The sequence below is a fragment of the Oncorhynchus clarkii genome, chromosome 3 (genome assembly GCF_045791955.1).
Source record: "Oncorhynchus clarkii lewisi isolate Uvic-CL-2024 chromosome 3, UVic_Ocla_1.0, whole genome shotgun sequence".
Lineage (NCBI taxonomy): Eukaryota > Metazoa > Chordata > Actinopteri > Salmoniformes > Salmonidae > Oncorhynchus > Oncorhynchus clarkii.
Window position 1 is genome coordinate 12,369,297 of NC_092149.1, and position 14,498 is coordinate 12,383,794.

At 43.6% G+C, this 14,498-nt stretch overlaps 1 protein-coding gene across 3 annotated transcripts in view; it reads right to left on the minus strand.

Annotated features, from left to right (window-relative positions):
- Positions 1-710: 710 nt before the first annotated feature.
- The window catches only part of LOC139405721 (ephrin-A4-like), a 92,680-nt gene continuing 78,892 nt past the window's right edge, over positions 711-14,498 (minus strand). The window contains exons 4-5 of one of the 3 annotated variants that reach the window (XM_071148145.1): positions 3,357-3,392; positions 711-1,993 (exon numbers count right to left, since the gene is read on the minus strand). In XM_071148145.1, coding sequence (XP_071004246.1) covers positions 1,962-1,993; positions 3,357-3,392 — 68 coding nt within the window. In that variant the 3' untranslated portion in view covers positions 711-1,961. Of the gene's footprint in view, positions 3,114-3,356; positions 3,393-14,498 lie in introns of all 3 variants that reach the window. The other 2 variants (XM_071148144.1, XM_071148146.1) reach the window with 2 other exon arrangements.

Sequence of the window (14,498 nt, forward strand, 5' to 3'; positions counted from 1 at the left end):
GGGGATACATAATAAATGCAAATCAGGATGAGATTATAAACCATAAAATAAGAGACATTAGCCATCATATCCAGGGATATTGGATGTCTGGGGCTATAATTTAAAACCTACATAAATGTATTTTCAAACATATAGGCCAAAGATAGGCAAAAACGGTTTCTCCAACAGAAATCCCTGATCACGCTTGTAAGTGATGTCATGGCGACATTAGCAAGCTAAGCTCAGGTACAGAAACACGTCATCAGGTCTAATGGTCGTGGCCCAACTGCACAAACATAGGTTATTTAGATGTAAGTGGATACAGTAATATTACTGTATTCATTGTTGCATATCGGTCTTGATAGGAATACAAATAACTACTGTACATATACTGTATGCGCTATGATGTATGAAGGAGTACTCCCAGGAGTATGCAATGTCTTGGTCGTATCGGGGTTCTGCCGACTGTACATCAAATATAAACTCAGATCAATATGCCATTGGTTTTCTCAGGTTACAATGGCCTTTCAAACCACAAGGTCATCTGGAGCGTCAGAGGTCTCACAACGAACATACTCCTGTGCATTGAACATATGTTTGTATTCCATAAATAAAGGTGTGTATGTGTGTGTGTGTGCGTGCGTGCGCGCGTGTATACACTGTCTAAATTAGTTCCTGTAGTAAAACTAAGAAACAAGAAGGAAGACAAATAAACTGCCAAAACCCACATATAGCAAAGATAAGACATTTCAACAGTCTTATTGCAATCATCTTTATTTTGTCATCTCACCTTGTATAAAAGGGCAGTTTGCAGTTCGCTCTTCATAGAAGATGTTTCGTACTTCACTAAAATGTGAAAACAAGAAAAACTAAATCTGGGAGCTCCAACTTTATACAACAAGGTTCCAGACATCAGTGTTTAAACCCCTGTAATAATCATTATATTCCTGAATAACCTGCGTAGGCTAGAACAAAATATTTAACTGTCATTGAAGCATATTGATATCCAAATGTGTGAGTAAAGTAATACTACAAACTCATCTCTCTGAGTAAGTACTTACAGGCATAACTATGAGTCAACATATTTATTTCGGAAAGAAAACATTGTTTTTCTAAATGCTGTTACCAAAGACAACATTAGAATGTGGGAAAAACTGCAGCCCAGAAAAGCCTGTATTTAAGAATGATTAATGATGTTGGATTAAGGTAAGAAACTAATCAGAATTATGAATTTAATTAAATATACACAATTTTTTGTGGGATTAAATTAATAAAAATAATTTCAGTTAATAATTTCAGTTTCACTTTTGAAAAGAAAACATGCATGTTTGCTAGGTTGGTGATATTTTTGTAACACTTCTACTGTAAATTAACTTTAGTGATATATTACTTTTGTGATTGGAACATGAAATTGAAGTAATAAATTAAAAAATGTCATATCTAACAAACAGATAAAATATATGAAACAATCAAAATAAAATTAATTCATTTAAATTGCTTTGATAATAAAATGGCATTTTTTAATGCTATTTTTTAAGGAAAATATGATAAAAATGTATGTTTTATAACTGAAAGAAAAATACAGGGTAACCTGTACTAAAGTGCTTTAGTTATTCTTGATAGCACTATAAACAACAGCAATCTAAATCTAGACCTGTAAACATTTGTATAAAAAAAGTTCAGCCATGTAAAAAAAAATTCAGGATGTTTCAAATAATCAAAATGGATGCCAACATTACAGGACCTCTACAAAACATCAACATTTAACTGAAACACCTAAAGCAGAATCTTTACTGCACTAAAACAAAAATCTCTATTCAAACAAACACCAGCTTTGGCCTCTTCTCATTGGTAGAGGTCCTCGCCTGGTTAAGTGCTCAGCAGACAGTCTAAATACTGTACCTGCACACCTGGTTGGTGAGGAGCATCTGTCAATCAGCCGATGTGGTTCGGAGCGTGTGAGGTGAAGTGAGGCGGTACCCTCAGTGTGTTTCCCACAATTCCTTTTCATTGCCTTTTAAGACAGAGGTAAACAACCAGACACAGTCCAGTTAATTCCAGATATGGTCAGATGAAGACCACAGAGTAGCAGGGTCTATTCTCCAATCCCAGAGTGTCAGGTGTTACAGAACAGTTGGACCAGTCTAACCAGTATGATCCCAGTAGAGGGCGTAGCAGAACAGTCACAAAACTCTAGTTCATCATTCCCAGGGTTCCACTCACACAGCATATCCTGGTTTAGGCAGTGTCGTCACTGGTTAACTTTTTTAATTAAGTTGTATCGACGTTTGGTGTTACTGTGTTTAACAGTTGGTCCCACAATGGATACAAAAAAATTTGTTGTTTTTCGTCTAGAAAACTATGAGGTCAACTCAAAAACATGGTTGTGGTCAGAAGCAGTCAACTCTGACAGCCAGTCAACTCCAAGTCTGGTCCTCTCCGTAGTAAATTAACAGAACAACGTCTGGATGGTCCACTTTGGCTCAGCTGGCACATTATGTTCAGAGACAGAGAGACAGAGAGAGAGACAGAGACAGAGAGAGAGACAGAGAGACAGAGAGACAGAGAGAGAGAGAGAGAGAGAGAGAGAGAGAGAGAGACAGAGAGAGAGACAGACGACACAGATGGAGTCTACAGGATGGAGTGGATAAAGGTGGGAAATGAAGAATGAGAGCTTTGATGGTAGATTAGTGTCAGTCTGTTTCAGAGAGAGCTTAGTCAGGAGTGAGGGATGGAAGAGGGGGAACGAGAGGAGAGAGTGGACAGAGAGAGAAAAGAGGAGGCCAAGAAGAGAAAGATTAGTGCCACCCCAGAAAAGACAGAGGTGATGTGTTGGAGTGTGTGTAGTTGGAGTGTGTGTAGTTGGAGTGTGTGTAGTGTTGAAGTCTACCCTATTGCAGTCATTTGAGGGTCTGAAATGAAGACTTGGCCTCCCTATGAGGTGTGGATACTTTAAAGTAGGGACTGAGTGGGTGAGGCAGGCCATCTACAGTGGGCATGGTAGATACTCAGGAGGTCAGCTTGAATAGAGGGATGTTAGATAGAGAGGAAGTTCAAGAGTGGGATGAGGAGGAGGAGTAGAGAAAGAGGAACTGTCCTCATTGAACACACATCACTGTGAAGAGCTGGAGTACCTGAGAGAGAGCCAGAGAATTAGCAGTTCATCAATACCAAAGAACATCCTGTGCATGCGTAGCATACCGCACGCACACACACACACACACACACACACACACACACACACACACACACACACACACACACACACACACACACACACACACACACACACACACACACACACACACACACACACACACACACACACACACACACACACACACACACACACACACACGAGTGCAGTTGTATCTCACCTTGTTCCTGCTTATTCTGCTTGGACCCTATGGTTGCTAAGCGAGGGGAAGAAAGGGAGAGAGCAGGACATAAAAATAAAGTTCATTATTCAAATAATTTTCAAGTTTCTCAAAAACTACAGCATTACTTGCCTGAAACAAAAAAACAAACAGAAAAATGACTAGGGGAGGGTATTTACCATTACTCACAGCCAAATGCCATGAAAAATTACTACTGACTGCGCAACCCTAAAATATGTCCCCAATGCAAATTTTCTTAAAGGTTGAATGAAAAACAAGCGAAGAAAGTGAGTCAGGAGGAAGATAATGTCGAGCTAAGGAGAAAAGAGAGAGAGAAAGGAGAGAGACGAGGAATAAGAGAGAGATTAAGAATAAGAGAGAGAAAGATTAAGAATAAGAGAGTGATTAATAATAAGAGAGAAACACCAAATTGAGACTCTGCACGCAGAATTCTGCAAAAATATCCTCCGTGTACAACGTAGAACACCAAATAATGCATGCAGAGCAGAATTAGGCCGATACCCGCTAATTATCAAAATCCAGAAAAGAGCCGTTAAATTCTATAACCACCTAAAAGGAAGCGATTCCCAAACCTTCCATAACAAAGCCATCACCTACAGAGATGAACTTGGAGAAGAGTCCCCGAAGCAAGCTGGTCCTGGGGCTCTGTTCACAAACAAAACAGACCCCACAGAGCCCTAGGACAGCAGCACAATTAGACCCAACCAAATCATGAGAAAACAAAAAGATAATTACTTGACACATTGGAAAGAATTAACAAAAAAACAGAGCAAACTAGAATGCTATTTGGCCCTACACAGAGAGTACACAGCGGCAGAATACCTGACCACTGTGACTGACGCAAAATTAAGGAAAGCTTTGACTATGTACAGACTCAGTGAGCATAGCCTTGCTATTGAGAAAGGCCGCCGTAGGCAGACATGGCTCTCAAGAGAAGACAGGCTATGTGCTCACTGCCCACAAAATGAGGTGGAAACTGAGCTGCACTTCCTAACCTCCTGCCCAATGTATGACCATATTAGAGAGACATATTTCCCTCAGATTACACAGATCCACAAAGAATTTGAAAACAAATCCAATTTTGAAAAACTCCCATATCTACTGGGTGAAATTCCACAGTGTGCCATCACAGCAGCAAGATTTGTGACCTGTTGCCACAAGAAAAGGGCAACCAGTGAAGAACACACACCATTGTAAATACAACCCATATTTATGCTTATTTATTTTCCCTTGTGTACTTTAACTATTTGTACATTGTTAAAACACTGTATATATATATAATATGACATTTGTAATGTCTTTATTGTTTTGAAACTTCTGTATGTGTAATGTTTACTGTTAATTTTTATTGTTTTTCACTTTATATATTCACTTTATATATTATTATCTACCTCACTTGCTTTAGCAATGTTAACACATGTTTCCCATGCCAATAAAGCCCTTGAATTGAATTGAAAGGGAAAAGAGAAAAAGAAAGAAGGCAACAAAATTCAGAATGACAGAGAGAAACAAGAGGACATATGAGAGGAAATGAAAGGGTGGAGGTGGAAAAGATCTGGGAGAAAAACAAACGGAGAAAAGCAGGGAGGGAAGGAAAGACTGTAAGAAGGTCAGGCGGAGAGAGGGAGAGAAAGAGAGAGGGAGACGGAGGAGGGAGGGGTGTTTGTGTCTGGGTGTCTCTCAGCAGGGGGGCTGACTAAAAGGAAATAATTGAGGACTGGAGGGAGAGGGAGGAGGAACGAGGGAGTTAGAGAGGGGTGGGATGGGTGCTGGAGGGCAAAGCAAGGTGGAGAGGGGCAAGAGGGCGAGAGAGAGGTGGGAGAGAATGCTACAATACCAGAAAGAGCAAAAAGAAGTAGAAAAGTAAGGCTGATAGTGAAGGGAGATAACAGGGGAAAGGTCTAGGAAGAAAATAGCAGAAAATGTGGAAAAGATCGTTGTAATGAAACTGTTATCCAGTTGACTGTTTTCCTACAATGAATTGTGTACATCAGCAGAACCCTGATGTCTAAGATATGTTTTTCACAAGATGGCTCACTGATCGAATACTTAGCTTGGAGATCATTTTCTCTGTGTGTGTGTGTGTGTGTGTGTTATTAGGGCTTGACTAAGGTATCTATAGGTGTTATATTCTGTTATGTCTATAGTCAGGGTTGTACTACAAGTCAAAGAGGCTTCCATGTTGATGAGGGAGGGGCTTAACAAACCTCTCATATTCTGAAGAAATAACTATGGAAGAGTTAACGAAGCATTAAATTACATGCTGTGATCGGGCCTCTCACTGTGTGTGTGTGTGTGTGTGTGTGTGTGTGTGTGCGCGCGTGTGTGCGCGTGTGTGTGAGCACTAACGTTAAGCAGAAGAAAATGTGAAAAGGGCATTTTGTGTCCAAAGCATCAAAACTATGAAAGTTACAGAACACATCACTTCTGTTCCTTATTCTGTTTTGTAACATTAGTTCATAATTATAAAACAATAAACTGAAAGTTGCAGGGTTCTATTAATCCAATCTTTCATGTCCACATTGAGTGGATAAAAACACCTCAAATAAAGCAGAGGTTTTATCAGGTAATTCTCAAAATACAATTAACAGAACATACCAAACTATTTACATCAAAGGCAACAAACAAGTGCATACTCAAAGACTAAATGAATAAATGAAAGAGCATTAACTGATTTTGAAATGTACGCATTGACCTAATGCCTACATCAATAGCTGAATAAAAAAATGACTCTGCGTGATTATAACGGTTTAATAATAAACTGAATACTTGACCAAACTATACTGCTGTTTCAAGAAGAACTCTCAAAGTCTGCATAAACAATTAAATGTTGAATCGTCAACGCTAAAAAAATATATATATATATATATATACGTAAAATAATTGAAAAACGTAATATAATTTTTTGTTCACTGATAATGAATAGATCGTTCTACGAGATGCCTTTTCATCCCTTTGATATTTCAAGCAGAAATTCTGCACAAATATTGAATATTAAAAGCTGGATATTTTAACTGAAGTGTCCATTAATATAGTCCACATAGAAAATTCAATAAATCAGATCTTTATATAAAAGCTGCAATATGCCACTTTTTGGGTGACCCGACCAAAGTCACATAGAAATGCGAGTTACAGATCTGTCATTCTCATTGAAAGCAAGTCTATGAAGCGGTAGATCTGTTCTAGGTTCTTATGTTACTTCTTTGAATCTTTAACTTTCTGTTTTGCTGGTTCAAACAGCTGAAAATACAATATTTTTGGTTATGGAAAAGATATTGAATTAGAATTTTAGTGACCAGGAAATAGAGGACAGATCACCTTTAACAAAGACTAAAGTACCAACATTCAGCATTTTAACGTGTCCCTCTGTGCATCCTCTGAATTCTAGGAAGATTTTAACCCACTTAATCCCAACATATCTCCATTTTCACCATCATTGTAAGGCCCTGGTTATTTTGTTGCTTTAACAAAGTAATTTCTTAAGAGTAATATTTAAGTGATTCATTTTAAGGTAAATAAATAAATAAACCTGTCCCTCATTTTAAGGTCAATCCTGTTACGTGAACTGAACTCGTTTTAATATTATAATAAGATGCTGGTGAAACTATTCCTTTTTAAAATAGAGATATTGAACATTAATAGTCAAGTCATAGTGTAAAAACAGGTGAGCTGGTTCTACTCCTTCGGCCATTTTCTGGTGTTTGTAGGGGAAAACTGAGCAGGTGGAGCACAACACATCAACCCTGTTACCCAGAGATATACAGGCAAGACACATTTTCACAATTCCATTATTTTGTGAAGCTTACATTCAATTGCCCTTCCCTGTTGTATAGAACAAGCTTGCATCCCCCATGTCACAAGGGGATTTATGTTTGATTTCAGATGAAGTGGTCAACCCGGATACTTTATTTGGAACTTAGGCACTTTTTATTTAGCCTCTTGAGATATTAAGTTGAACATATGTTCTTTATGACAGAATGTTAAAATGAGGAAAAATAAAAAGCTTTTTTAACTACTCAAAATGCATCTAAATGGAAATACCAAAGTTATTATCTGTGTATTGCTGTTGTATATGATTAGGTGAATTTGTGTGAATGACTACATGCGTGAATGACTACATGCGTGCTGTAGATAACTGTTCTGTATTAGTCACGGCCAGCTCTACCCCAAAATGGCTGCCATGGTCGCATGCGTCTCAGGAAAGCACTGCAGAGAGACCCACTGTGTGAGTGTGAGTGGATGTGAGCATGCATGTGTGTCTCCAGACAGAGAACTGCAGAGAGACACCATTCCGTGACTCCACCTCTCCTTCCCCTCGCCGCCATTTTATAAACACAGTGACTAGAGGTAGGGAGCCATCTTCCTGGGCGGAAAACATTACACACCTGCTCGCCGAAAAATAGAAATCTAATCACGGTAGGAAGTTGGTCAAAGTTAGTCCTTCAGTGTTGTGCTGGAAGTCGGAGAGAGAGGTAGACGAGCGGTGTGTGTGAGCGAGTGTGTGTGTGTTCGGAAGGGTGGGCAGGGGGCACAAAGGTATTCAGAATAGAAAAAGAAAAAAAAGTTGGAAAAAAGCGCAAAAGAAGTGAAAGACCGGAGAGGGGAACCTGAAATGACCGAGATGGACTGTTCACAGCAGGGGAGAGAGGGAGGGAGAAGAAGAGGAGAGTAGGAGAAAGAAAGGGAAAATCAATTAGAGAGAGTAGAAGGTCTATAATGGCTTCACACAGCGGGAAAGAGAGAGAAGGAAAGAGAATGAGAGAGGAGGGTGGGGAACAACAGCAGACTTCGTGTTTGGAGAAGTTGTCTTCATTGAAAGGTAAGTAGAGGAAGATAGCGGAAGATTGAGGGGGAAAGGAGGAAAGAAAGGCGGAGCAGCAGGGGGAGCTGTTTCAGCGTGACACCACTCTGGTGATGCGGATTTTGAAGGTTGCGTCTGATGCAACACTGTTCTAGCACAGCAGAATTGGGGAAGGGGGCTTTTTGCCGTGACACCGCTCTACTGGAGTGGGTAGGGGACACTTTTCACCGGGACACTTCAGTAGTGTCAAATTTACTGTAGAGTCAAAGTTAGACTTTCTGTTCATTTACAATGTCATTCAGCAGTCTACAGAACCAAGATATCCAAAGAGAATTGAATTCAATAAATAGACACCAACAGGGAGAGAGGAACATAGATAAAGTGACTAATTAATCCCAGCACAGACCTTAGGAGCTTCCTGTGTCACGTGCAACTGTGTCCTACCTGCCGTGCTCTCTTTACGGCTGTTTAAGTTAATTTCAGTAAGAGAAAAAGTTGGCCTGTGACACACGCACACAGGAGAGTGCTGGTTAATTTGAGTGGATAAACACACACACAATGACACAGGAGAGAAGAGGATGCCACCACAGAGTGCTGGGTGACCTTGGTACAATGACAGTGTACCTGATGGACCCTCTGTCACTGCTCTGTCCTTCAGATCCCCGTGTGTGTGTTTGTGAGTGCTCGAAAAGTACATTCAGAGCACGGTTTGTTGTTTGAAAAAGACAGGATAGCGAGACCGTTGCAGAGAGCGAGACCGTTGCAGAGAGCGAGACCGTTGTAGAGAGCATTGCAGAGAACGAGACCGTTGTAGAGAAAGAGACCTCTGTAGGGAGCGAGACCGCCGTAGAGAGAGAGACCGTTGTAGAGAGCGAGACCGTTGTAGAGAGCGTTGTAGAGACCGTTGCAGAGAACGAGACCGTTGTAGAGAGCGAGACCGTTGTAGAGAGCGAGACCGTTGTAGAGAGCGAGACCGTTGTAGAGAGCGAGACCGTTGCAGAGAGCGTTGTAGAGAGCGAGACCGTTGTAGAGAGCGAGACCGTTGTAGAGAGCGAGACCGTTGTAGAGAGCGAGACCGTTGTAGAGAGCGAGACCGTTGTAGAGAGCGAGACCGTTGTAGAGAGCGAGACCGTTGTAGAGAGCGAGACCGTTGTAGAGAGCGAGACCGTTGTAGAGAGCGAGACCGTTGTAGAGAGCGAGAGCGTTGTAGAGAGCGTTGTAGAGAGCGAGACCGTTGTAGAGAGCGTTGTAGAGAGCGAGACCGTTGTAGAGAGCGTTGTAGAGAGCGTTGTAGAGAGCGAGACCGCTGTAGAGCGAGACCGCTGTAGAGAGCGAGACCGTTGTAGAGAGCGAGACCGTTGTAGAGAGTGAGACCGTTGTAGAGAGCGAGACCGTTGTAGAGAGCGTTGTAGAGAGCGAGACCGTTGTAGAGAGCGTTGTAGAGAGCGAGACCGTTGTAGAGAGCGTTGTAGAGAGCGAGACCGCTGTAGAGCGAGACCGCTGTAGAGAGCGAGACCGTTGTAGAGAGCGAGACCGTTGTAGAGAGCGAGACCGTTGTAGAGAGCGTTGCAGAGAACGAGACCGTTGTAGAAACAGTTGCAGAGAGCGAGACCACCGTAGAGAAAGAGACCTCCGTAGAGAGCGAGACCTCCGTAGAGAGAGAGACCGCCGTAGAGAGAGAGACCGCCGTAGAGAGAGACCGCCGTAGAGACAGAGACCGCCGTAGAGACAGAGACCGCCGTAGAGACAGAGACCGCCGTAGAGACAGAGACCGCCGTAGAGACAGAGACCGCCGTAGAGACAGAGACCGCCGTAGAGACAGAGACCGCCGTAGAGACAGAGACCGCCGTAGAGAGCGAGACCGCCGTAGAGAGCGAGACCGCCGTAGAGAAAGAGACCGCCGTAGAGAAAGAGACCGCCGTAGAGAAAGAGACCGCCGTAGAGAAAGAGACCGCCGTAGGGAAAGAGACCGCCGTAGGGAAAGAGACCGCCGTAGGGAAAGAGACCGCCGTAGAGAAAGAGACCGCCGTAGAGAAAGAGACAGCCGTAGAGAAAGAGACAGCCGTAGAGAAAGAGACAGCCGTAAAGAAAGAGACAGCCGTAAAGAAAGAGACCGCCGTAGAGAAAGAGACCGCCGTAGAGAAAGAGACCGCCGTAGAGAAAGAGACCGCCGTAGAGAAAGAGACCGCCGTAGAGAAAGAGACAGCCGTAGAGAAAGAGACCGCCGTAGAGAAAGAGACCGCCGTAGAGAAAGAGACCGCCGTAGAGAAAGAGACCACCGTAGAGAAAGAGACCGCCGTAGAGAAAGAGACCGTCATAGAGAAAGAGACCGCCGTAGAGAAAGAGAACGCCGTAGAGAAAGAGACCGCCGTAGAGAAAGAGACCGCCGTAGAGAAAGAGACAGCCGTAGAGAAAGAGACAGCCGTAGAGAAAGAGACCGCCGTAGAGAAAGAGACCGCCGTAGAGAAAGAGACCGCCGTAGAGAAAGAGACCACCGTAGAGAAAGAGACCGCCGTAGAGAAAGAGACCGTCATAGAGAAAGAGACCGCCGTAGAGAAAGAGAACGCCGTAGAGAAAGAGACCGCCGTAGAGAAAGAGACCGCCGTAGAGAAAGAGACCGCCGTAGAGAAAGAGACCGCCGTAGAGAAAAAGACAGCCGTAGAGAAAGAGACAGCCGTAGAGAAAGAGACAGCCGTAGAGAAAGAGACAGCCGTAGAGAAAGAGACAGCCGTAGAGAAAGAGACAGCCGTAGAGAAAGAGACAGCCGTAGAGAAAGAGACAGTCGTAGAGACAGTCGTAGAGACATTCGTAGAGAAAGAGACCGTCGTAGAGAAAGAGACCGTCGTAGAGAAAGAGACCGTCGTAGAGAAAGAGACCGTCGTAGAGACAGCTGTAGAGACAGTCGTAGAGACAGTTGTAGAGATAGAGGTAGAGATATAGAGGTAGAGATAGACAGCTGTAGAGATAGAGGTAGAGATAGCTGTAGAGACAGTCGTAGAGATAGAGGTAGAGATAGAGACAGTCATAGAGAAAGTCGTAGAGACCGTCGTAGAGAAAGAGACCGTCGTAGAGAAAGAGACCGTCGTAGAGAAAGAGACCGTCGTAGAGAAAGAGACCGTCGTAGAGAAAGAGACAGAGACAGTCGTAGAGACAGTCATAGAGACAGTCAGAGATAGAGGTAGAGATAGAGACAGTCGTAGAGACAGTCGTAGAGATAGAGGTAGAGATAGAGACAGCTGTAGAGACAGTCGTAGAGACAGCTGTAGAGGCAATCGTAGAGATAGAAGTAGAAAGAGACAGTCGTAGAGACAATCGTAGAGATAGAGGTAGAGATAGACAGTCGTAGAGACAGAGGTAGAGATAGAGACAGTTGTAGAGACAGCTGTAGAGACAATCGTAGAGACAGATGTAGAGAGTCGTAGAGATAGAGATAGTCGTAGAGAGAGACAGTCAGAGATAGAGGTAGAGATAGAGACAGTGGTAGAGACAGCTGTAGAGACAGTCGTAGAGATAGAGACAGTCGTAGAGACAGTCACAGAGAGCTGTAGAGACAATCATAGAGATAGAGGTAGAGACAGTCGTAGAGATACAGATAGCCGTAGAGACAGTCGTAGAGAGAGACAGTCATAGAGATAGAGGTAGAGATAGAGACAGTCGTAGAGACAGTCATAGAGAGCTGTAGAGATAGAGACGGTCATAGAGACAGTCGTAGAGACAGCTGTAGAGACAATTGTAGAGAGAGGTAGAGATAGAGACAGTCGTAGAGACAGCTGTAGAGACAATCGTAGAGATAGAGGTAGAGACGGTCATAGAGACAGTCGTAGAGAGAGACAGTCGTAGAGACAGCTGTAGAGACAGCTGTAGAGACAGAGATAGCCGTAGAGACAGTGGTAGAGACAGCCGTAGAGAAAGAGACAGCCGTAGAGAAAGGGACAAGAGACCGTCGTAGAGAAAGAGACCGTCGTAGAGAAAGTCATAGAGACAGAGATAGTTGAAGAGAAAGAGACAGTCGTAGAGATAGAGAAAGAGATAGTCGTAGAGACAGTCGTAGAGATAGAGATAGTTGAAGAGAAAGAGACAGTCGTAGAGATAGAGAAAGAGACAGTCGTAGAGACAGTCGTAGAGACAGTCGTAGAGAATGAGACAGCCGTAGAGAAAGAGACCGTCTTAGAGAGAGACCGTCGTGGAGAGAGACCGTCGTAGAGAGAGACCGTCGTAGAGACAGTCGTAGAGACAGTCGTAGAGACAGTCGTAGAGACAGTCGTAGAGACAGTCAGAGATAGTTGTAGAGAAAGAGACCGTCGTAGAGACAGTCGTAGAGACAGTCAGAGATAGAGGTAGAGATAGTTGTAGAGAAAGAGACAGTCGTAGAGACAGTCAGAGATAGAGGTAGAGATAGTTGTAGAGATAGAGACAGCTGTAGAGACAGTCATAGAGATAGAGGTAGAGATAGAGACAGTCGTAGAGACAGCTGTAGAGATAGAGCTAGAGATAGAGACAGTCGTACAGACAGTCGTAGAGATAGAGCTAGAGATAGAGACAGTCGTAGAGACAGCTGTAGAGCCAGTCATAGAGACAGCTGTTGAGACAGTCATAGAGAAAGAGTCGTAGAGAAGGAGAGTCGTAGAGACAGTCGTAGAGACAGTCGTAGAGACAGTCGTAGAGACAGTCGTAGAGATAGAGGTAGAGATAGTCAGAGATAGAAACAGTCGTAGAGACAGTCATAGAGATAGAGACAGTCGTAGAGAAAGACAGTCGTAGAGAAAGAGAGTCGTAGAGAAAGAGAGTCGTAGAGACAGTCATAGGGACAGTCAGAGACAGAGATAGTTGTAGAGAAAGACAGTCGTAGAGACAGTCGTAGAGATAGAGAAAGTCATAGAGATACAGTCGTAGAGATAGAGGTAGAGATAAAGGTAGAGATATAGAAAGAGACAGTCAAAGAGCCAGTCGTAGAGATAGCCATAGAGACAGTAGTAGAGACAGCTGTAGAAACAGTCGTAGAGACAATCGTAGAGGTAGAGATAGCCGTAGAGACAGTCGTAGAGACAGACAGTCGTAGAGACAGTCGTAGAGACAGCCGTAGAGACAGCCGTAGAGACAGCTGTAGAGACAGTCGTAGAGATAGAGATAGCCGTAGAGACAGTCGTAGAGATAGAGACAGCCGTAGAGAAAGGGACAAGAGACCGTCGTTGAGAAAGTGACCGTCGTAGAGACAGTCGTAGAGACGGTCATAGAGATAGAGGTAGAGATAGTTGTAGAGAAAGAGACAGTTGTAGAGACAGTCGTAGAGATAGCCGTAGAGACAGTCATAGAGACAGCTGTAGAGATAGAGGTAGAGATAGAGACAGTCGTAGAGACAGCTGTAGAGACAGAGGTAGAGATAGAGACAGTCGTAGAGACAGCTGTAGAGACAGTCGTAGAGACAGCTGTAGAGATAGAGGTAGAGATAGAGACAGCCGTAGAGATAGAGGTAGAGATAGAGACAGTCGTAGAGACAGAGGTAGAGATAGAGACAGTCGTAGAGACAGCTTTAGAGACAGCCGTAGAGATAGAGATAGCCGTAGAGGCTAAAGGGAATCTCTACAGGAAGGAACCAGAGAGAGAGTGAGGTGTTGCCGCAGGGAGCACAACAACAGCTGCACTAAACAACCACTAATGGACATGCAGACAGAGGCAGAGAGAGAGAGAGAGAGAGGCAGAGAGAGAGAGAGGCACAGAGAGAGAGAGGTACAGAGAGACAGAGACAGAGACAGAGAGAGAGAGGTACAGAGAGACAGAGACAGAGACAGAGAGAGAGAGAGAGAGAGAGAAAGAGAGAGAGAGAGGCACAGAGAGGGAGAGAGGCACAGAGAGGGAGAGAGAGGCACAGAGAGGGAGAGAGACAGAGAGAGAGAGACAGAGAGAGAGAGAGAGAGAGACAGAGAGAGACAGAGAGAGAGAGACAGACAGAGAGAGACAGACAGAGAGAGAGAGAGACAGAGAGAGAGACAGAGAGAGAGACAGAGAGAGAGACCGTATGCCCCCCTAGGCACAATGCCCCCCTAGGCACAACTATGACAACATAACCAACAAAAACGGGTCACAACTCCTGCAGCTCTGTCGCACGCTGGGTATGTACATAGTCAACGGTAGGCTTCGAGGGGACTCCTATGGTAGGTACACCTATAGCTCATCTCTTGGCAGTAGTACTGTAGACTACTTTATCACCGACCTCAACCCAGAGTCTCTCAGAGCGTTCACAGTCAGCCCACTGACACCCCTATCAGACCACAGCAAAATCACAGTCTACTTAAACAGAGCAAAAATCAATCATGAGGCAT